General features: G+C 43.3%; 1 protein-coding gene across 2 annotated transcripts in view; it reads right to left on the minus strand.

Annotated features, from left to right (window-relative positions):
• Positions 1 to 24,029, minus strand: part of ADAMTS17 (ADAM metallopeptidase with thrombospondin type 1 motif 17) — a 343,861-nt gene that overhangs the window by 56,918 nt on the left and 262,914 nt on the right. For both annotated transcript variants that reach the window (XM_064569986.1, XM_064569985.1), the window contains exons 17-19: positions 20,992 to 21,149; positions 17,946 to 18,105; positions 16,449 to 16,584 (exon numbers count right to left, since the gene is read on the minus strand). In XM_064569986.1, the coding sequence (XP_064426056.1) occupies positions 16,449 to 16,584; positions 17,946 to 18,105; positions 20,992 to 21,149 (454 nt within the window). The remainder of the gene's footprint in view (positions 1 to 16,448; positions 16,585 to 17,945; positions 18,106 to 20,991; positions 21,150 to 24,029) is intronic.

Genomic DNA, 24,029 nt, shown 5'->3' on the forward strand with positions numbered 1-24,029 from the left:
AGGACAAGTGAATAGAGTTTAAGCAGCAGCTGATGAGCTCACTGGACCCAGACACACTTCAGCCATCACACCTGATCCAGTTACACTCCAGGAACTGGCTCTTATGTTGGTACAGTTTGGGGGTTAAAATAACCAGGAGAAGCCTGGGTTTGGTAACACGTCGTACCACACCCATCACTAAAAGTTTGGAAAAAAAATGCTCATGCTTTGAGAATCATACAATTGCTGATGCTGAAAGTTCCCATCCAAGAGTAACATTCTCATCGGGCTGCCTTTCTTACTGGGACACAGGAATTTTCCAGTACAGTAGCCCTCCTGTTAATAGACTTGCCGGCTCTCACACTAGCTGGACAGTGTCGACTGGATGGTTTTCCTTAGTCTCACTTTGGTCATGACATCAGCATGTCCCTACGTGTTCGGGGTGGAGGACGTCTGCCGTTTCCACCTGCTTGCTGTTGTGTTCCTTCTTGGGTTTTCCTCCAGGTGTCTACACCACACCTCTGCAGAGCATGGGAGCCAAACCAGGCCAATCAGACCTCCTCTGGGAATCTGGATTCAAGTGGAGCAGCTCCTGGAGGGGAGGCAGCTGGTTCCAAGATGCCCTCTCCAAGACATGCTTCTCAGCATCTTGTCAATTTGGGGCACTATTCCATATCCTTTCTATATACTCTTATCTTTTTGGTACGTTTGTAGATTCAGTTCCGTTGCCTGGGACCAAACAGCCTTGATGCACATGTATCTTGACTCTAGCTTCACTAGAGACAAGGTCCAGTGCATTTGAGAAGCTGGTGGTCCCAGGTCGCCTCTGTTGCATCTCTATGGTATTGCCAGGGCTTCAGAGCAGGTGGGGGTCCTGTGGGGGCAGAAGCACCATTTGTAGCCACGTCATTAGCTAACTGGGTGGTCCCCTGCCTCCCACCATACTTGATCATCTCTTCAATGAGAGAAAGAGGTCTGAGTACAGAGTGTACTTTTCTGGTAGAGGCGTAGGGTCACCATGAGCAGGTCACCTTGCAGGGTGGTGGCAAGACATACACTCTTACCTCAAGAGAATCATGAACCCCCGTGGAAGGGGACACCAAAGCTTGGCTTGGAATGAAGGACACCATGTCATGTGCCATTGCTAATATCTGAACTGGCATTTGTGCCCTTGGCCAACAAGCAGCCTGAAGATACTTCAATTGTGAACCCTTTCCTTTGACATTTGAAGCTGTTCTCTAAGACGCTCTCAGGGAAGGTTCCAGACAGAATGGGGGAAAGGGCCAGATGTGACTTCACGCTGCACTGACTCCCTCCACCCATTCTCCATCCTGCTCCCTTGTGTGCCTAACACCTGCTTCCTATCTGTATTCCACCAGGATTAAAACCTCTCTCAGAAGAGGACTCCATAAACTCATTCCAATGCAGGAGGTTAAAAAAGTTAACATTTCTTCCCTCCCAGGGCAATGTCTTTGGCTTACCAAAGAAATCCTTCATCCCATTCCTTCCTCGACACAATGGCCCCTTAGCCTAACTGTGTAGGCATGCAGAGCTGGAAGGCTAGCTTCCTTGGGGTAGGGGAAGCTGGCATGCCTTCTAACTAACCCTCTGTTCTCAGGAAGCACAAGAATAATGCTGTATACCACAGGGAAACCCTAAGCACTTGAGATATTTGTAAAAAGATCAGTGATTAGTTTTCAACAGTGCAATAAGGCTGAGCAAAGGCCAGGCTTGCAGGCACACAGCATCACTTTAGATGGTCGGAAATAACCTAAGTTCCATGATACTGTCTCTTACAGGTACCTCTTGGAAGGCTTAGGGTTCCAGCCTTTGTGGGGTCTTTCTAGAAAGGCTCAAGTGGTTTCTTAGGGAGGAACAGATGCGAAATGCCACTGGAAGGCAGTGTTTATTTAAACAGCTTAATACGAATGCTGGGGTATTTCCAGAACATACGCATTACTCGAGTCCAGCAAGAATGTCCTGTCTTTGTATGAAGGAGTCCTGACTAGAGCTTCTGTCAAGTTCTTTTTTTAAATTTTGACATCTTTACATTTTTTACATCTTCGTGTACAACATAATGATTTGATATTTGCTTACACTGCAAAATGTCCACGGCCGGAAGGTTAGCTAACATCTGTCACCATATGTGGTTATAGAATTGTTTTTCTTGTGATGGGAACTTTTAAGATTTACTCTCTTAGCAACTTTAAAACATGTGATACAGCATTATCAACTATAATAATAGTTATAATAACTCTAATAGCTATAATAATGTGCCATTCTGTGCACTATATCCCCAGGACTTATTTTATAACTGGAAGTGTGTACCTTTTGACTTCCCTTATGCATTTCACCCATCCTTCCATCCCCTGCCTCTAGCAAGCACCAATCTGATCTCCATATCTATGAACATGTTCTTTTTAGCATTTGTTCTTGTTTTAGATTCCACATGTAAATGAGATCATACAGCATTTGTCTTTCTCTGACTTATTTCACTTAACATAATGCCCTCAAGGTCCATCCATGTTGTTGCAAATGGCAAGATTCATTCTTCTTTATGGCTGAATAATATTCCATTGTATATATATATATTTTTTTTCTGTATTAATTTTATTTATCCATCTGTCAGTGGACACTTAGGTTGTTTATGTATCTTGGCTATTGTTAAGTAATGCTGCAATGAGCAATGAGGTGCATATATCTTTTGAGTCAATGTTTTCATTTTCTTTGGACAAATACCTCGAAGTGAAATTGCTGGATCATATAGTATTTCTATTTTTAATTTTTTAGGAACCTCCCTATTATGTTTTGTAGTGGCTGAACCAATTTACATTCCCACCAACAGTACATGAAGGTCCCCTTTTCTCCACATACTCACCAACAGCTGTTATTTCTTGTCTTTTTGATAATAGCCATTCTAACAGGTGTGATGTGATATCTCATTGTGGTTTTGATTTGCATTTCCCTGATGATTAGTGGGTGTTGAACATCTTTTAAAGTGCCTGTTGGTCATGTTTGTCTTTGGAAAAATATCTACTCAGATCCTCTGCCTTTTTTGTGCTATTGAGTTGTAGGAGTTTTTTACATATTTTGGATATTAACCCCTTATCAGAGATATGGTTTGCAAGTATCTTTGTCATTCAGTAGGTTGCCTTTTCTTTTCCTTTCTTTTCTTTTTTTTTGATGTAGTGATCCATGAGTCATTGTTTTCATATCACACCCAGTGCTCCATGCAGTGCATGCCCTCCTTAATGCCCATCACTGGGCTAACCCATCCCCTTACCCCCCTACCCTCTAAAACCCTCAGTTTGTTTCTCAGAGTCCATAGTCTCTCATGGTTTATCTCTCCTTCTGATTCCCCCTCCTTCATTTTTCCTTTTCTTCTCCTAATGTCCTCCATGCTATTCTTTATGTTCCACAAATAATTGAAACCATATGATAATTGACTTTCTCTGCTTGACTTATTCCACTTAGCATAATCTCCTCCAGACCCATCCATGCTGATGTAAAAGTTGGGTATTCATCCTTTCTGATGGCTGAGTAATATTCCATTGTATATGTGGACCACATCTTTTTTTTTATGGTTTCCTTCGCTGTGCAGAAGCTTTTCAGTTTGATGGTTCCACTTATTTATTTTTGCTTTTGTTGCCTTTGCTTTTGGTGTCAAATCCAAAAAATCATCACCAAGACTGATTGTATGGAGTTTACTTAGCCTATGTTTTTTTTTCTAGGAGACTTATGGTTTCAGGTCTTATATTCAAGTCTTTACACCATTTTGAGTTCTTTTTTGTGTATGGTATAAGACTGTGGTCTAGTTTCATTCTTTTGCATGTGGCTGTCCAGTTTTCCCAACACCATTTATTGAAGAGACTCTCCTTTCCCCATTGTATATTCTTGGCTCCTTTGACCATATATGTGTGGGTTTACTTTTGGGCTGTCTATTCTGTTCCATTGATCTGTAGGTCTGTTTTTATGCTACCACACAGTTTTGATTACTATAGCTTTGTAATATGGTCTGAAAACAGGGAGTGTGATGTTTCATTCTTCCTTCTCAATATTGCTTTGGCTATTTGGGGTCTTTTGTGGTTCTAGACAAATTTTAGGCTTTTTTATTCTAGTTTTGTGAAAAATGCCATTGGAATTTTGATAGCAATTGCATTGAAACTGTAGATTTCTTTTGGTAGTATGACCATTTTAACAATATTAATTCTTCCAATCTACTGGCATGGCCTATCTTTCCATTTATTTGTGTCTTCTTCAGTGTCATAGTTTTCAGTGTCTTTCATCTCCTTGGTTAAATTTATTCCTAGGTATTTATCATTTTGATGCAATTATAAATGGGATTATTTTTTAAATTTTCTGATCGTTATTAGTGTATAGAAATGCAAGACCTTTGTATATTAATTTTGTATCCTGCAACTTTACTGAATTCATTTATTAGTTCAAACAGTTTTTTTGGTGGAGTCTTTAGGGTTTTCTATGTATAGTATCATGTCATCTGCAAACAGTGACAGTTTTACTTCTTCCTTTGGATGCCCTTTCATTTGGATGCCCTTTATTTTTTTTTTTTCTTGGCTAATTGCTCTGGCTAGGATTTCCAGTATTATGTTGAATAAAACTGGTGGGAGTGGGCATAATTTTCTTGTTCCTGATCTTAGAGGAAAAGCTTTCAGCTTTTTACCACGGAGTATGTCAAGTTCTATTTTAATTGTCTCAACAGTGTGTCAGGCTGCTCATTCTTATGATGTTTCTGCTTTAGGGTTTGGGGAGAAAGTGCCATGGGTGAGGAGAAAGGGAGGGACAGGGCTTTTCTCAGGGTAGTATTTGACTGACTTGGGTGAGCTGGGGGCCACCAGGAGAATGGGCAGGTCTGCATGGTCTAGAAGGACTGTTGAGGTAGGGATCCCTAGTCCCAGAGCCAGGCTTCCCTTTTCAGTTTTTTATGGAGCCCGTTTTCATCCTGTCCAGTACTAAGCTCTGTGAGGTAGGTAGGATGGGAGGTTATTAGGCCAATGTGAAATCCTTTGGCTCCTTAGAATACTTGGAACATGATAGTACATTGTATAGATACTAAAAAGAAATGACCAAGTAAATAAATAGAGTACCAAATGGTAGTTATTCCCTTCATGTTATGCATGCACAAACTGCTGCTCAGAGACACAGCTGGTCATCCCCAAATTCCCCTGCCAGTGAGAGGCATGGGAAACACCAGTATGTGGGGTGGGGTTCACTGCCTCCTGATTGAAAATGCTGCCTGCTTACTTGCATGGCTCCACTAATTTGATGTGAGGGGGTGGCTTTTATGTGAGGCCAAAAGAATGATGGCTGGCATGGGGAAAAGGACCTTCAGACTCATTTGCCAGTGTGTTTGGGGAATGGCAGCTATGCTAGGCATACACCTTGCTAGAAAGCTCTCCAGAGGAAAGGCATGGAGGACACAGGGAGACCTGGGAGATAGCCAAAGGGAAAGGTCAATTCAAACAGGACCCATGGGAGGGCGACTGAATGCACCCATCAAATTCTGTCCAAAGAATCCTGACCAGAGGCTCAGGGAGAGATCTGGCATTTTGTAGTGGGAGAGAATGGAGGAGATCAGTAGCCCATGCATGATAATGGTGGCCATTAAATTAAGATCTGGTGATGCTTGTTTAGGAGGACACACCTAAGATGTTCTAGCCAAGGCTCCTGACTGACCTGAGCTCCCTGTGTTCTGAGATACCTGGGCTCTAGGTTGGGACTGGCCTTCCAGCCTCTGTACTCATGGAAACCTGCTGGAGGCCTCTGCTTAGAGCTCAAGGAGCCTGAACTTTTTAAAATGTGCACTTCTTTATGTGTTTATTTATTTATTTATTTTTTAAGATTTTATTTATTTGAAAGAGAGAGACACAGCAAGAGAGGGAACACAAGAAGGGGGAGTGGGAGAAGGAGAAGCAGGCTTCCCGCGGAGCAGGGAGCCTGATGCAGGGCTCCATCTCAGGACCCTGGGATCATGACCTGAGCTGAAGGCAGACGCTCAACGACTGAGCCACCCAGGTGCCCCTGTGTATTTACTTTTTAACAGCCTTATTGAGATATAACTCTATACCATACAATTCAGCAATTCAGTGGCCTTTACCACAATCTAGAATATTCTTATTATGCCCAAAAGAAACTCTATACCTTTTAGCTATCAAACCCCAATTTCTTCTCTACCCCCCTCCTCAGGAGAAATAACTATTCAGATCCTTTATAATTGAGTTATGTGTCATTTTATTATTGAGTTGTAACAGTTCTTTATATATGCTAGATACAAGTCTCTTACTTATCAGATAGGAGGTCTGAAGATATTTTCTCCCACTCCGTGGGTTGTCTTTTTTCTTAATTTTATTTTCATTTTTCTTAATTTTATTTTCATTTTTCTTGATACTTCAGGGTATCTCAGAACACAGTAGGAGCCTCATTAGTATATAAGTTTTTAATTTTGATGAAACACAATGTCTATTTTTTTTCTTTTGTTGCTTGTACTGTTGCTGGTACTTCTGCTGTCATATGTAAGAAACCATAAACATAATAAAGAGTTTTTCCCGTTTTCTTCTAAGAATTTTATATACTTAGCTCTTTAGGTCTTTGATCACTGGGTTAATTTTCATACATGGTGTGAGGTAGGTGTCCAACTTTATTCCTCTACGTGTGGATATAAAGTTGTCACAGTACCACTTGTTGAAAAGACCGTTCTTTCCTCATTGAATGCTCTTGGCCACCTTCTTAACAATCAATTGACAACAAATGTGAGGGTATATTTCTGGACTTTCAATTATATTCCATTATTCTATATGTCTGTCCTTATTGCAATCCACACTATCTTGATTACTGTAGTTTTGTAGTACATTCTGAGGTTGGAAAGTGTGTCTTCCAACTTTGTTCCTCTTTTTAAAGATTGCGTTGACTATGCAGAGCCCTTGCAATTCCATTTGAATTTCTGGATCAGCTTACCCATTTGTGCAATAAAGACAGATGGGATTTTGATAGAAATTGCATTGAACCTTTAGATCAATTTGTGGAATATTTCCACCTAACATTAAATCTCCCAATCCATGAGCATGGTACATCTTTCCATTGATTGAGATATTCTTTAATTTCTTTTAACAATGTTTTGTAGTTTCAGAGTATGAGTTTTGTACTTCTTTTGTTAAATTTATTCATAAGTATTTTATTCTTTTTGATGCTATTGTAAATAGTGTTTTGCTTTTTTTTTTAGCTTCATTTTTGGTTTGTTCATCACTGCTGTATAGAAATACATTTGATTTTAGTTTATTGGTCTTATATCTTGCAACCTTCCTGAATTTATTAGTTCTAATACTTTTCCAGTGGATTCCATAGAATTTTCTATATTCAAGATCATGCCAGGTGTAAAAAGAGATAGTTTTACTTCCTCACTTCCAATCTGGATGGCTTTTATTTCATTTCTTGCCTAAATGTCCTGGTTAGAACCTCTAGCACAATGTTGAATAGAAATGGCAAGAATAGATATTGTGTCTTATTCTTGTTCTCAGGAGAAAAGCATCCAGTCTTTCACCATTAAGTATGATGGTAGTTGTCAATTTTTTGTAGATACCCCTTATCAGGTTGAGGAAATTCTCTTCCAATTCTAGTTTGTTGAGTGTTTTTATCATGAAAGGTCTTGGATTTTGTCAGTCTTTTTCTGCATCTATTGAGATCATCATGTTGTTTTAAAAAATTATTTCATTGATGTAATGTATTACATGAACTGATTTTCAAATGATAAACAAACCTTGCATTCCTGGGATAAGTCCCACTTGGTCATGGTATATAATCCCTTTTTTATGTTTCTGGATACAGTTTGCTTGTATTTTGTTGAAGATTTGTCAACAGTACTCATAAGAAATATTGGTTTGTAGTATCCCTTTCTTATGATGTCTTTGGTTTTATTATCTGGATAATACTGGCTTCATAGAATGAGCTGGGAAGTGTTCCCTCCTCGTCTATATTTTGGAAGAGTTTGTGAAGGATTGATGTTAATTCTGCTTTATATATTTGGTAGAATTTGCAAGTGAAGCCTTCTGGTCCTGGGTTTTTCTTCTGGGGAAGCTTTTAGATTAGTATTTTAACCTATTTACTTGTTATAGGTCTATTCAGATCTTCTATTTCTTCTTTATTCAATTTTGGTAGTTTGCATCTTTCTAGGAGTTTGTCCATTTTATATTAGTTATTGGATTTATTGGCATACAACTGTTTGTAGTATTCCTTTACAACCTTTTTCATTTCTAATTTTAGTAATTTGAGTCTTCTCCCATTTTTTCATGATCTAGCTAAATGTCAATTTTTTTTGTTCTCTTCATATAATCAACATTTGTTTTACTGATTTTTCTTTATTGTTTTCCTATTCTCTATTTCAAATATTCCCCTAAGCTATAAAATTTCCCCAAAGGACTGTTTCGGCTGCGTGGTCTAACTTTCATATGTTAAATCCTCATTTTCATTCATCTGAAAGTATTTTCTAAATTTCCTAATGAATTCTCTTTGATCCAATTGTTATTTAGGAAGTTTTATGTTGTTGAATTTCCATGTATTGTGAGTTTCCAAAATTTCTTTCTGTTGTTGATTTCTAATTTTATTCCATTAAGGTCAGAGTATATACTTTGCATTATTTCAGCCCTTTTACATCATTGAGGTTTATTTAATGGCCTAGATGATGGTCTATCCTGGGGAATGTTTCAAATGTACATAAGAAGAATGTATATTCGGGGCGCCTGGGTGGCTCAGTCATGAAGCGTCTGCCTTCGGCTCAGGTCATGATCTCGGGGTCCTGGGATCGAGTCCCACATTGGGCTCCCTACTCTGCAGGAAGCCTGCTTCTCCCTCTCCCACTCCCCCTGCTTGTGTTCCCTCTCTCACTGTGTCTCTCTCTGTCAGAAAATAAATAAAAAATCTAAATTTAAAAAAAAAAAGAAGAAGAATGTATATTCTTCTCTCATTGGGTAGAGTGATCTATAGCTATCTCGTAGTTCCAGTAGGTTTATAGTGTTGTTCAAGTCTTACATTTCCTTGTTGATCTTCTTTCTAGTTTTAAAAAATCCATTACTGAAATTTGGGCATTAAAGTCTCTATTATGGTTGAACTACTTTTCTCTTCATATTGTATATTTTAGGACTCTGTTATTAGGTACATACATGTTTATATAATTGTTATTTCTTTGATGGACTGCCCTATTATCATTATAAAATATTTCTTTTTATCTCTAGCAATTTTTTTGTTTTAAAATCTATTTTGTCTGGTATTTGTATAGATAATCCTGATTTCTTATGGTTTCTCTTTGCATGAAACATCTTTTCCCATACTTTTACTTTCGAATGTCTTTTTTTTTTTAATAGAGGGCATGCACGCACACGCACACGCGCACACACACACACATGTGAGCGGGGATGGGGAGGGGCGAAGGGAGAGAGAGAGAGAATCTTCAGCAGGCTCCATGCCCAGAATGGAGCCCAATGTAGGGCTTGATCTCACAACCCTGAGATCATGACCTGAGCCAATATCAAGAGTCAGACGCTTAACCAACTGAGCCACCCAGGCACCCCAGGAATTTGAATGTCTTTGTATATAAATGTATACCTGTAAGGAGGAAAGAATAATACTTTCCTAGGCAAAATCACTCCTATCTGTGGACTATTCATTCCTGTAAGAGAGCCAGCCAGCCCAGGACTCTGCCAGCAGAGGTCTTCATTAGCCCCCAGGGGGAAGGGGTTAATTTTCTGGGAAGCTGCCACCAAACATACCCCAAGCTCAGTTCTGAAATATCCCCAGAGATTCTACAAGTCAGAAATACTTCACTGTATACCCCCACTATAGAGCCATTCCTTCTTGGTCTGATGTTTTTTTTTCAGAACCTGGAGAATACATATTTCCCCTTCATTTCTGATGGATCGCTATGATCTTGGTTGTGTTTGCTTTTATTCTTCAGTTTCAACATTTCCATTTACTTTTCATTTTTTGTAATTGTGACATAAAAATCAAATGCAAACATTGAGTGCTCAATGCTTTTTATATTTTATGACTCAGAAAGTCAGAATGAGGGAAGGGCCTCTTAATGGACCCCAGGGTCTACATGCAAAGCATTTCTTGACAGGAGAATTCTGTTACCTGTGGAACTGGTATCTGGGAATTCCCTTGTCCTCTGTAATGATCAAAGGGGGGGGGTGTTCAAATGATTGAAGGGTTAAGTATGGCAGAAAAGAAGAAAACAGAATTTTCAAATTCAAAACAACACTGAAATGTTTTCTCTCTTTCCATCTGGAATGTTCCTAACTTAAACAAATAACTAAAGGCTTCAAAACTTTACTATGTAATTTAAATATGAGTGAAGTTCTGGAATTTGAGTAGTGTTAGAAAAAAGATCTGGAATCCAACTAAATTTCTCCTCACCATTCCTATACCTAGATAAGACATGTAATAGGCCAATAATGCTATTCATCATCTTCCCCGCCTTAGGCACTGCTTCTTTATTTCACATGGCTTGTGGGGTGCCCCTCATCCCAGACCTGTGACCATATGCCCAAGCGTCTGAGGAGTGGGCCAAGCCTGAAAGAGGGGAGCCCTACTCTGGAGATCCCCAGTCTTAGAACATACAACCCTGGGCCTTGCCCTCCTGCCCATGCAAGCAGTCCTGCATCATGGCTCCTGTTCTGCCCCAGGAAGCAGGCGGTGCCAAAGGTGGCCTCCTCCAATCTCTCATATCCAGGGCATGGGAGACAGAGGTGTGGCAATTAGATTTACCCATTTTATTTTCAAGGAAAGCAGGAAACTAAAAAGCTTGAAGTTTTAGACTAGCTAGAAATGGATTAAACAATGGTATCTTTTCAGATTTTGGCTCCACCTAAAGATCTACATGTTCTAGGTTTCATTCTTAAGTCATGATCACACACACACACACACACACACATGCTTTCATAAAAAAACATGAGGGATTCCATTCCATTTTAACTAAAACAAGGCACACCTGGTTAAGATAATAAGCAAAGAGGACAAATTTAAAATCCAAATACACTTCCTTGCAGATGACTGTTCGATTCAGTTGGCAGTACAATATTAAATATTCTTTTCTGAATCACTCTAATTCAATGCACAGTACTGTATGTACTGCCTGGGAAGAAGTTCAAATCACAAATGCTAGGGGAAACATCTAATAGCTTGGAATGGCCTTTCTGAGTGGCCAACAAGCTCTAAGACACTGCAAGAATATTAAATCCGGGGAAGCATGAGCTATGTGTTCCAGAATGAGCCCATCTCCCTGTCGTGCCCCACCCTCCTTGCTCCAACACTATCTGGGCCTGGGTCTGAAGGAGGTGGCACATAGTGTTTCTCTTTGGATGCCGGATGACGGTGGGGCCTCTTCCCTGCAGACTGTGGTCAGCAAGGTGAAGGCTGCTGGCCACAGTCATAACAGCTGAGCGGATCTGTGATTTCTGCCTCTCCTGCCAATGTCGGGGGCCAGGTTCGCCGATGTGTTTGTATTGGTGTGCAAGATGCTGGAGAGAGGCCATCTGCCCTGCGTGTCAGATTCCGGATTCCATATGGTTATGGCAGGGTTTGGGAGAAGTATCCACAGAGCTAGGGGCAGGATTAGAATAAAGAGGTGCTAATAGTGTGCAGTTGGGAAGGTAAAGGAAACTGTCGGGAACTTGATGGAAAAAGAGGGTTGAAGAAAATTAAAAGGCGATCAGAGGAAATAAAGAAAAATATAAGGGAAAAGACAAACATCACTGTTGTTTTAAAGGTCAAAGAGTAACAATAATATAGAAAGGCTCTTTCGCCTTGCCAGATTCAACAGTGAGTTGCATTTTGGCTTCTTCAATAAAATTTACACCATTGGGTTCTTGCACTCTCCTTCCAGCTTCCAGGCTCTGTCTTCCAGGCATGCCCACCCCACCTGAAGCAGCTATTTCTTTTCCAGACCCTACACATCTCCACAACCCTTTGTCAAGGTTGAGTTTTTACTTATAGATGAAATCTGATTATCTAGCAGTAATTTTCTGAGGTCAATCTCCTCACCTTTCTTTATCAGCCTAAGTCCATATTACTAGATGTTCTGAAGAAAGACTCAGGTCAACTAGATCTTGCTCTGCAATAATTCAAGTTTTATTGTTCAAATATATGTGTGTGTATATACATATATGCATATATATATCTTTACATAACATATACATATATATTGTATATGTGTGTATATACATATATGTATGTGTGCCTCTGTGTGTTTAAATATAAATAAATATAACTAAGACTTGCAGGAGTTTTAAAATCTATCAGATCACACATTTCTTCATCCAAACAATAAATACTCTTTGATGAGCCATGACACTGCATTCTTATGTGTCCTCTTTAAGAAACAGTATGAAGTTAGATGGTTCAAAATAAACAACTAAACGACCAACAAATGATACCAGACTAGAGGAGGCAACTAAGCATTTCTTTTCTAGGCTCTGAGACAAATTTCAGGTACTATCTTCTATCAATTTCATTTTATCCTCTGCCTTGGGAAATTCCACTCATTCTTTAAGTCTGATTTGTATGATTTTACAGAGTCAGGAAGGCACTAGAAGGAAGTGGGTCAGGAAGGAAAAAAGGATGACCCAGAAAGGTAGGTCAGAAAGGAGGGAAGGGAGAAATTTAGTATTTATCAAGTTCCATGAGAGCAAAGACCCTGTGTGTCTTTTTCACCTTGGTACCTAGAACAGGACCTGGTGAATGGGAAGGTGCTTGACAGGTGCATGCTGGATGAAGGAAATTACTGATGTTGTACTGTATGCTGAGGGTCATGCTGGATGCTTTTAAAAAGAGTACTGAACAAGTGGGCAATACAGAGTAACTCAGCAAAATGACATGTCCTTCTTCGTATAAGAACGTGTATTTCCTGAGGTAGTATCTTCAGAGCTTGGGCTCATGCGAGGTTGTGGTCCCAACATCTCAGAGGGCAAGGCAAGGGTAAGTAATAATCTAAGGCAGGGCCAGCAATTTATTGCTCCTGGGCCAAGTCTGGCCTGTAGACTGTTTTTGTATAACCCAGGAGTTAAAAACGGTTTTTACATTTTTAAAATGGTTGTAAACAAAACAAAGAAAACCAGACATCAGAAACCTATGTGGCCTGTAAAACCCCAAAATAGTTATTATCTAGCTCTTTACAGAAAAAGTTTGCTGACCCTTATTCTAAGGAGATACTAAGCATGTGCTTCTGAACTTACTTTTAGTCTAAAGTGTGTTTGGCTTATACTTGCGTTCAACCATGGCAAGACTGCAGGCCTGTGGTCTGTCAGAATGTTCTGTGAGCAATCTGGAGCCACACCTACCCAGACACACACACTCGATATGCTTCATCCAAGCTTAGAGCAGCTCTGTAGCACTGTTTTAAAGGGTGGGTACCTTTGTTAACTCATGCTGGGTGATGTGACTCTTTTGTAGGTGTTTCCTACTAGATTTTCTGTGTAGAGTTTTATAGCACAATTAAGTCCCCTCCTAGAATATCTGTGTGGCAAAATCATAAAGGTGCTGCTTTGGCCTATTGGTGTAATGGTGAGAGAGCTTTGTTACGGAGTTTTGAATTAACCTGGAATCTAGTTGAAATACTAGAGAAGCAACTTAATTACCTCTCTTCTATCCTTCACTAAACCTGGGACATGTTTGGTCATTGTCTCTGATTATTTTCTTTTCTATTTTTCCCCTCCTCCCCTTCTCTGACTCTAATTACTCTTATGTTAGAATGCCTGATATTATCCCACAGATCACTGAGTCTCTGTCATTGTCAACAATCTTTTCTTTCCGTTTTCCAGACTGGGTAATTTCTATTCTTCTACCTTCAAGTTTGTTGATCTTTTTTTCATCATCTGCTGTTAGGCCCATCAAAGTGATTTTTTAAAAAAAATTTCAGATACTGTGTTTCTTGGTCCTAAAATTTGGTTCATTTTTAGAGTGTCTCCTTTTTGTGCTTAGATTTCCTATGTGTTCATTAATTGTCACTATATTTTTTCTTATGTCTTTGAGCACAATTATAATAGCTGCTTCAAAATTCTTGTCTGCTAATCTCAACATATGTGTAATCTTGGAGTCATTAATGTATGGATCACATTTTTCTGATTTTTTTTTTCTATGTCTGGTAATTTTGGACTGTATCCTGAACATTGTGAATGCTATGTTAATCTATATCAGTGCCGTTCAATAGAATTAAGACATCAGCCATAGATGTAATTTTAATTTTCTACCACCCATATCAAAAAATTAAAAGGAGGGGTGCCTCGGTGGCTCAGTCATTAAGCGTCTGCCTTCGGCTCAGGTCATGATCCCAGGGTCCTGGTATGGAGCCCCGCATCCGGCTCCCTGCTCCGCGGGAAGCCTGCTTCTCCCTCTCCCACTCCCCCTGCTTGTGTTCCCTCTCTCGCTGTCTCTCTGTCGAATAAATTTTTAAAAAATCTTTAAAAATAAAAAATAAAAAAATAAAAGGAAACTGGTGAATTTAATTGTAATAATGTGCTGCATTTGACCCAGTGTGTCCAAGGCATAATTATTTCAACATGTAATCAGTATTAAAAATTACTAAGATATTTTACAATCTCTTTCCATACTAAGTCTTTGAAATCAGGTGTATATTTTTACTTTTACAGCACATCTCAATTTGGACTAGCTAGTGGCTACCAAATACGGTATGTGATCAGCACAGTTAAGAGTATCATTGTGAAGAATATTGAGGGTTGGTCCAATAAAAGCAACCCCATCATTATGGAAAGCAGAGTCCCTAACAGTTTTTAAACTTTATTCCTTGGTCCATTCCTTGGGCCTACTGTGATATGAGGGAGGGCAGAATGCGCTGGGCTACTCTTCCACATCACATATGTGTCTCAATTCAATCAGAGCAACTCTGATTTCATGTTTTATGTTATTTGGTTTATGTGCATAATTTAAGATATCTTTGGACACTAAAATAGTTTGAAATCATAAATGATCTTAAAATATGATTCTTGAAGGGATCCCTAAGATCTTTCTTGCTTAGTCATGCCCTTGAGCCCATGTTGACACCCCCTCTTCTAGATTTACTTATCCTACTTTCTAGTTGGTCACAGAGCTGAGCTGTCTCTGTGGGCTGTTGGATCTTTGGGTCGTCATAGAGGCAAGGCCTTCCTTCTTTGACCCTGGGTGTGTGTCATCAATTGATGAGTCTGTGGGATGGCTGCTCAGAGCCAAGATGCTCAAGAAGACTTCCCAAAGTGAGTTGTTCCTCATGGCCTTCAGGGTTAGGGTAGAATGTCATTCTTTTGTTTAAATTGAAGTATAATTAATATACAGCATTATATTAGTTTCACATGTACAACATAATGATTCTGTACTTTTATATATTACCCAATGCTCCCCACAATAAGTATATTCACTTTCTGTCACCAGACAACACTGCTACCATCTTACTGACTATATTTTCTATACTGTCTCTTTCATCTCCACGACTTACTTATTTTGTAACTCAAAGTTCATACCTCTTAATCCCCTTCACATTTCACCTGCCCTCCCACCCACCTTCATTCTCAATTTGCTAAGGACCACACACAACCAATGAAGTAAGTCTCACCTCTTGCTTTCCCTCCTATCTTCCCTCTCTTCCTCTCTTGCTCGCACACTTGACCAGTTTGACAAAGCAAAGTGGGTTGGCATGAAAGCCACATGCTTTGTGAAACTTTTGCACCAGGCAAGAGGCCCAAGTTGAGCTTAAAGAACTGCCATGTCAAAAGTCCAGCTTCTTTATAGAAGAAAAACATGCACAGAACCACAAAACAAAAACCATGACCTCAACCCAGAGCAGAATAGGAGGCCAGGGGTGATATTACACACTTTACCAACCACACTACGATGCGAAGTCTCACTGAAATGACCGGAAATAAGAAAGCTTAACTAATGAGCACATTTCACACGATTCATCTCGGTTGACAGCCCAAGAAAATTCACTTCAGAGCAAGTGAAGTATTATGGCCATGGAATCCATCAGAAGTTCTGATGGATTCTATGCAATGAACACCAAGATCCACACTCACTGGTATAAGTTTCAGCCACCTAAACAGACCCATCACAAACACTAACCTGTGCGAGTTACTCATGGGTGCTCACACTCTGTGATTTCCTTTTTTTCCAAGACAAAATAACTGGGGGGAGCCAACATAGATCAGTTGAAAGTATGCAATGATTTTGTTCTCCATGAGATGTTCTTAGGGGCCTGCTAAAAAATGCCTTCTAGCTAGGATTATACATTTTTTCAGAGCTCTGACTTCATAGTCAGAAATTCAGTATTTTGAGCAAGCAGAAACGACTTAGCAACAACAACAGAACACGGTGCAGAGTCGTACTGCCTCCACGCCAACCCCCCTCCCCCCCGCCCCATGCATGGATGTTTTTGCCCTGACCCTGGAGGGTCCAAGCTTGAGAACACAGCTCCTTACCGTGACTGGCACGGATGTGAGTTGCACCTTCGGACCTGGGGCTCTGGGCGGCTTGCTTGAGGACAGTCACTGTCATTCACCAGAGTCGTGGTCTTATTAACAATCCGCGTGCAGGACACGATGGTTCTGCGTTCCCCTGGAAGCCAAACCACAGGGAACTGAGAAGCTTGTGGCTACACACACCTGGAAAGGCCATCCACGGATGCAGATGGAGGAGCATGCGGGGGCATCTTTTGACCAGTCTGTCATGTGAAGTGACTGTTATCATGCTTTATTGGTTGTTAGAGAGAAAGAGCCATAATGTTAGGGATGAGGGTGTGTAAGACATGGCAGGGGCAGCATGGGGCAGGAGGAAGATTCTGGAACAGGATTGGAAAAAGGCAACACCACAGATTGGCTGTGTTCTTGGACAGCTTGGGATTCACAGAGGCCAAAGTTCTGATTTGGGTCTTCAATTTCCAACAAAGATTGCCAATCTCTTTATCTGTTCTTTTGATATTTAAAGTCTATTGAGGTCTGGTCTTGATTAAATACCTGTACATCAGTCCTCACCAGAGATCATAGCTACTTATTAGAGAATCCCTCCAGAATCGCGGGACAGCAGTGAGAAGCAGGGAGGTTGGTCTGAAGGACACACAGACCTGCCTCCTCCAGGCGGGCAATCTAGAGCCAATCTGAGAATTTGTTTAGCTGGCCAAAGGCTACATGTCCTCAGCATCACCTGCATTTGGGGACTTCACTAACTGGTTACCCTAGATGAGGGTAGCCATTCTCTGTGTGTCCCCAGAGCACCCTACACGCTGCTTGGTCATGACTTTGCCAGGGAGGCGGATGATTGGGAGCTAGAGAGGGTGGCTTCTGGAGCCAGGCTGGCTGGTTTCAAACTTGGTTTCATCACCGGCATAATGACCACAGGATCAACAGCTAGCCGCCATGATTCTGTGCCTCAGTTTCCTCAACCAGGCTGGTTCACTTAACCTCCCTGTGCCTTAGGGGTAAGTCATTTGCTAAAATATGGCGGCAAATCACAAAGCCAGGACTCATGCTCGGAATGTTTCCCTGGCCTCGTGGGACTCTTTCTTTCCACCGCATCCTGTAGTGGGGTACCTGTGGCCAAGAGGAAAGAGAATTTGGGGGCAAAAGCATCTGGAGGCCCTCCACTAAACGCGAACAGGTGAAGGTGTATTCTGTTCACCCCCAGGGTCACTTCCCTGTCATACCTGTGATGTACCCGTACAGGGGCCAAACCTCCACTCAGGGCAGAGTCCGAGGGCCCTGCACCATAGGCAAAGCAGCTGTGTGGGCACAGGGGTGTGGAGGACTGCGTGAGTGTCTTGCAGAGAGAATTGCAGTGGGACGTGGGTAAGTTCCCGTGGAAACACAGGTGACATGGCCAGCTCTTTTCATGCCCTGTGTGCCGGCCACAGGGTGCCCCGAGTTCGTGCCTTCCTTCAGCAAGACCCCACACCCAGCGGACCCGTGACTCCGGCTGCTCACCTCCTCCACACTGCACGCTGCACCCTTCCCAGCCGCTGTGGGTCCAGATGAACAAAGAGTCCTGGGGTTTTTCGGGTTCACTCTGATTTTCCGCAGTGTAGTTGACAGGAACAGTGTACTCGTAATGGATTCCATAATTTTGGTCATGAAATAACAGCACCTGGATCAGCAGTACAAATCAAAGGTCGTTTTGAAATGGAGAAGAACCCCACAGCCTTGCTGAATTTGCAAACTAAGCCACACTGTGGCCGTCTCCCTACTGGGGTAACCAGGTCTTTTCCGGGTTTCTAGAGGGGTTCGTTCTAGGGGTGCTCCCTTATTTCAGTCTCAGGTTCCTCAGAGACTCAACTCAGGGGCAGGAGTGTATGCGGACCCTCAGCAGGGAGCTCTGCTCTCTCTCCCACTGGAGAAAGGACCAGTTTAGATGAGGACTTCGGGGAGGAGCAAGTTTGTGGGCTCTCAGGTGGCGTTTTATAGGGAGAGCTGCTCCCCACAGCGCAAAGAACCCGTCCCACATACTCAGCCACGAAGCTGCCCTTGCAGGCAAGAAAGACACAAATATGCGGCTTTGACCTAAAAAGGCATCTGAACAGGTAGGGTTACTCTACTCCTTTGAAAATGAACATCACTCTTCAGTCCCCAAGCACCAGCCCTTGCTACATGTAAGGCAGGCTCACGGGCAAACACAACCCCACCGCACAGGAATCTTGGGGACTTCTGCTGAGGAGTCCAGGGGTGCCTGAGCCTTCTTGACGCCACAGGAGCTAAGATGGTGATGCCCACAGGGTGGCAGGGGCGTGGCTCAAGGCTTAAAACTAGAGTGAGAGGGTGGGGAGCCAACCTGCCGCTTGGGGACGCTTGGGTCTGAAATCCTGGTGAGTGAGCAGATGGATGGGTCTGCCCTTTGTTTGGCAATCTGCGTACAAGCCCTGTAAGGACAGAGATGTTCTACCAGTATTATTTTTCCATGTGTAATTGTGCAAAACAAGCCCTCTGGGGGGAGCCTGGCTGGAGGTGATGGGTCTTCAGGCTAGACTTGGAACCATTGGGCACTCCTGGGTCAAGGCTGTGATCAAGTTCCCTTCCAGGCCTGGAAGAGTGTGTTCCACCTGCCCTGACCTGGGGAGGTCCCCATGCTGCCCCTGAGAATCTCTCAGCCCTCCAAGGGCTTGAGTTGCAGGGTGGGGGTGAGGTGCTAAGAGCAGCCTGAACCGCATAAACACCCACTTCTCCAAGAAACAGACTTGCAGTAATGCATTTGGAAAAATGCCTCCAGTTTTAAAAAAAACAAAAAACCTTCTTTAAAAGGTCTTTATTATCTCAGTGTGGGAAGAAGACTGGTGCATCAGGAATCCATATGAAACCAATTTCATGCAATTTTGTAGCCACGTATAATTTGCGTGTGTGAGTGTGTAATTGGTTTCAAACGCAGGTTCCCGTGGCTCTGCGGGTGCTCCTGACCCTGCAAGCGATGTACGCACCCCAGTTTGGGAATGATGGACACCTATGTAGAGGCAGAGGGGCACCTCTCATTTCTAGGTTTAAAAACTTGAACTAATCATTATTTCAAGAGATAAAAGTGATTAATATTAGAGAGGGCTGGGACTTCGGCTGAGTTTAGTGTATCAGGCATGGTCTGAATGAATCCGGGCTGTGCATTTGCTTTAATGGGCTGACAGTTCCCTCACAGTTTAGGAAAGCTTTGGGCAAGAGAGGGAAATACACCCATCCTAGGGTTTGCTAGAGAAAGCCAATTCACGTGCTAACAGGTGAATTGGCTGCATGGTTTGATCTTTTTTTTTTTTTTATCTTGTCTTATGCTTCTTCTTGTAACCCCTTTTAAATCAGGACAGGCGGATTTGTTCTAATGCCTTAGACTAGGACATAATCTCATCACAGGGCGGTGGCTTAGGGACAGGTCCTTGGATCCCAGAAATCAAATGTGCGGGGCTACGTTGGCCGTGGATTTAGTGGGCTGAGTGTGGCAGTCACAGGTTTATGGATGGCTGAAGCCAGGCATGGAAACCAGTTCCCTCTGCTCTCTCATCGTGTGGCGGGGGCAGGGCCGTCATGGGCGAGCCTGTCCCGGCACAGCGGTCTCCTCAGGGGATTCCCAGAGAGGTGGCCAGCGACTCTTCTGGGTATCACCTAACCTTGAATGGCCGCAGTTTGCCAGAGACCACAAATTAACGGAAAAAAACAAAATTTCCAAGCGGAGACTCTGGAAGCACAGAGGACAAAATGTGCTTTGGTTACAGACGCACAAACGGCCACGGAGCCCGTGCCTTGGAACGAGACATGGAATCAATAATTCCGAGCAATCAGAAGTGAGACATGGGAACTCCTGGACCTTAAGAAGGAAACGGTGGGATTCCTTTCTCTGAAGATCTTTAGTACTCTTAGAGGGACGCCCCACTGATGTTCAAGTGGTTCGCATGGGGTTCTCCCCACCTTGAGTCAACAGGTAAGACAAGGTAGCCCCAACCCGGCCTGACTGCCTGGGATCCATGAGACTACACCGGGAGTCAACCTTCCTGTAGAACCCGGTTCTCCCTCTCCTGGTTCCCGAATGCCTGATGCAGAGCCGAGTCTGGAAAATCTGAGTGATGCTGGTTTGGAAACGGAGTCGACAGTTCATTTCCAAAAGGTAGTTTCCAGTGTGGATACACCAACTGTGGGGCGGACCTGTGCTATCTGATATAAAAACAGAGACTCTGAGCGGGGCTGTCTGCTCCATGGGGCCAAGTCTCCCTGGCTGTCACAGGGCCCAGTATTTCCTTCCCGGAGGCAGTTCCTTTTGAGAAAGATGGGAGCTCTGCCAGTGAAGAGCCAGGGCCAAGTCTGGGGAAGGGAAAATTCTCAGGCATGTGGCGAAAGGGATGAGATAAGAAAAGACCATGAGAGAGGGAGGCTTGAGCAGCAGGTGGCCAGGAAACCCACCAGGAACCAGGCGAGCTCCTCTCCCCAGCACCCCCGGGAAGAAGGGAACTGGCGAGGTCCCCTGGAGCCTCAGGCTTGGGACAAAGGCAAGAGCATGGCAAGTTACCATCAGATGCAGTGGTATCTTGGTTGGTCCCTTGGCAGAAATCTTCTCCCACAGGCCCCTTCTAACGTAACGCACAGTCGTGCCTGCAATCTGGTACTCTCCAGGGAGCTCTATCTTCCAATCGCTGTTGATGGATCTCTTATTGGTATCTTTCAGAGCTAGAAAGAAAAGGGAACATCATGGAATCAGGGGGCGTCAGTCTGCCTTTTCAGGGGAATCTCAGTGTCCTGAGGGATGGATTGGAGATCTCCCTCTCCACCTCTACAGGGGAAGGGATGGAGGTCTACAGTGATAGAAGGTGAACTTTCTGGATGCTGACAACAGAAGTCTGGCTCACAGGGGGCAAACAGCTCAAGACCCGCAGGACCCTCTGAGACAGAATGCCAGGGGATGGAGACAAGCGCAGCCCAATCACATTTTACTAAACTTCCAGGGTAGAGGGTCTTCTGCCGGATGGATGAATTCTATTTTAACGCGTCGAACACTACAAAGAGGGGTTTGCTGCTTTAGCAAAACTCGTCAATTCATTTGACTGCTACCTACCTGGGGCTTTTTACACCTAATCCAGCTTCTCTTAAGGATTTGAGAGCCCCATGTTAGTAAAGTGGGGGCTCCTTCAAGAAAACAGTTGCTCTTCTATTAAATGGTAGAGTCTGGGAACCTGAGCCGACCACGGATGGGACAGTAGGGCTCGGACAATGCCACAAGGGTAGGGTTCAGTGGTCCTCGGGTTCATGCTCTGCGGGCTCACACCTCCACTCTGTACAGAATGTGTTGGAAGAAACAAAATCAACATTTTGTTGATTGGCCAGAGCAAAAATCTGCTTTTCCCTACAAGCCATGTATTGATTATCTGAGTGCTGACAGTGACTTTCTTGTGTCCCCTTCTGCAGTGAAATTCTGTGGTTTTTTTTGTTTCATTTTGTTATTTAGGAAAGACAAGAGCTAAGAGGTTCTGGCATTTGGGAGAAGGTCACAGATGATAGTAGGCTGACAACAAGTCTTCTGTCACTCAAACGATGAAACTCCCAGGACACCCTGGGGGCAATGCCTCCCTCTCTGCAAGGGCAGCTGGAGCCCTCCCATGCCCCAATGCCCCCAGTGTTCGCAATCGCTTTGGGACCCTGCTCGGTCCACAATCAGCAAAAGTGGGTTCCATCCCATTCCTTCCTCTTGGCTCCCAGAGGCCAGAAATAAAACACCCGCATTTCGTACCGATTGTGGATAATGAGAGTTGAAACCAAAAAGGGGTTTCTGTTAGCCTTGAATCCATGAGCCCCAAGGCTGGGTCAGGACCTGGTTGGACCTGGTCAGGCCACCAGCAGCTGGGCTGTCTCTAGGACATTTTGGTCCCAGTGCTTGTTCCCGCCCTGCCAGGCCGTCCTGGGGCACATGGAGGAGATGCATGCTCACAACTCCTTGCTTCTTTTTTTTTTTTTTTTAAGATTTTATTTATTTGTTTGAGAGAGAGAGAATGAGAGAGAGCACACGAGAAGGGGGAGGGTCAGAGGAAGAAGCAGACTCCCCACCAAGCAGGGAGCCCGATGCGGGACTCGATCCAGGGACTCCAGGATCATGACCTGAGCCGAAGGCAGTCGCTTAACCAGCTGAGCCACCCAGGCGCCCACGAATCCTTGCTTCTAGGAACTGCCAAGAGAAACTAGGAAAGAAGCAGGAAGGGTTGTTTTCCAGTAGAGCGACTTCTCGTCAGGATTTCATATCCAGGATGGTTGTGCAGAGTGAGTGGTGGAGGGTTAGAGGACTCCAGGGAAGGCTTAGAAAAGGGAAGGCTCTACCTCTTTGAACTGAACATTTCCCTTCAAGAAATTCTACCTGCTACTGAAATTTCCTGGCTATGAGAAGGAAGTGAGAATGTAAGGATACTCACAATCTCTGCTCCTTTGTCCCTTCCTCAGCCAAAACCTACCAGCCACCTTTCAAGGGGCATGTTCTTGGATTTAGCCTCTATATGTACTTTTACCCATTTACTCTTCCCAACAACTCTCTAAGGTAAAGCATTATCTTCCCCTTTTCACAGATGAGGAAATGGGGGCACAGAGAGGTTAAGTTATCTGCCTAATGTCACACAGCTATGAAGAGTGGACAACCTGAACCTAAACGCACCAAGCTCAGCACTCTCACTACTCTGGCAATTTAAATTCCCATATTCTTTAGGTTATAGCCTCCATCTAGAGTCTTATGACAAATGCAAGTGTCCTATTTGTTCCAAGAGAACACATTCCAGGCTTGAACTGCTGCTGGGTCTCATGTTCTATATACCCTTATAAAAATAACGCAACTCGCAGATTATTCTTTCTACTTCTCTGTAGGTTTGGAAAATTGTTTCTTGCACACATAAATTTGGTTTCAGAAATCAGTGCAGGCTGGTGGGATGGGGCAGACAGACACAGTGAGGGGCCAGAGTCCTCAAGGAATGGTTTCAGGAAGAACAAGTCAGACCGGGAAGCTCAGGGAGCAGCCGATATGTTCCCCCCTTTCTTCTCCCTCCCCCCGCCCCACCAGTCAGGGCCTCCTAGCTGGATGATGAGGACACAACTCCTGCCCTCAGCGAGCTCAACATTTGGAAGGGAGACAAGTGAGAAAACAGATAAACACAGCACAGCTTCATAGGCTCTGTGGCAGAGGTGAGTTCAGGGCCCGCATATGTATGTGTGGGACGGGGGCAGATGGGGAAGACTTTCTGGAAGAAAAGCAGAGGTGCCCTTGAGGTGAGACTGCAAGAAGAGCAGGGAGAAGAGGTGGCCTGGGCGTGCCTGGCAGGCATGGACTGTGGATCCTCACCCGGGGTGGCCATGATTACTCTTCCTAAGGCCACTGCTCTGTGTGGAGAAGCAAGTGGGAGGGGAAGCAATTTTTCCCCCCAGAAGTCTGGCTGGGAAAAGGAGGCGAGATGAAGAGTGGCTCTAAAGGGTGGAGAAGGGCAGAGAAGTTTCACTGTTCTTGTTATCGGGGTGGGAGACCTCGAGCATGTTGAGACCCCCTCCCCCACCCAGAACTTGGAGTTAGAGAGATGGGCA

The sequence above is a fragment of the Mirounga angustirostris genome, unplaced genomic scaffold (assembly GCF_029215605.1).
Source record: "Mirounga angustirostris isolate CCGP_5_RB_7025 unplaced genomic scaffold, mMirAng1.0.hap1 SCAF_9, whole genome shotgun sequence".
NCBI classification, from domain to species: domain Eukaryota; kingdom Metazoa; phylum Chordata; class Mammalia; order Carnivora; family Phocidae; genus Mirounga; species Mirounga angustirostris.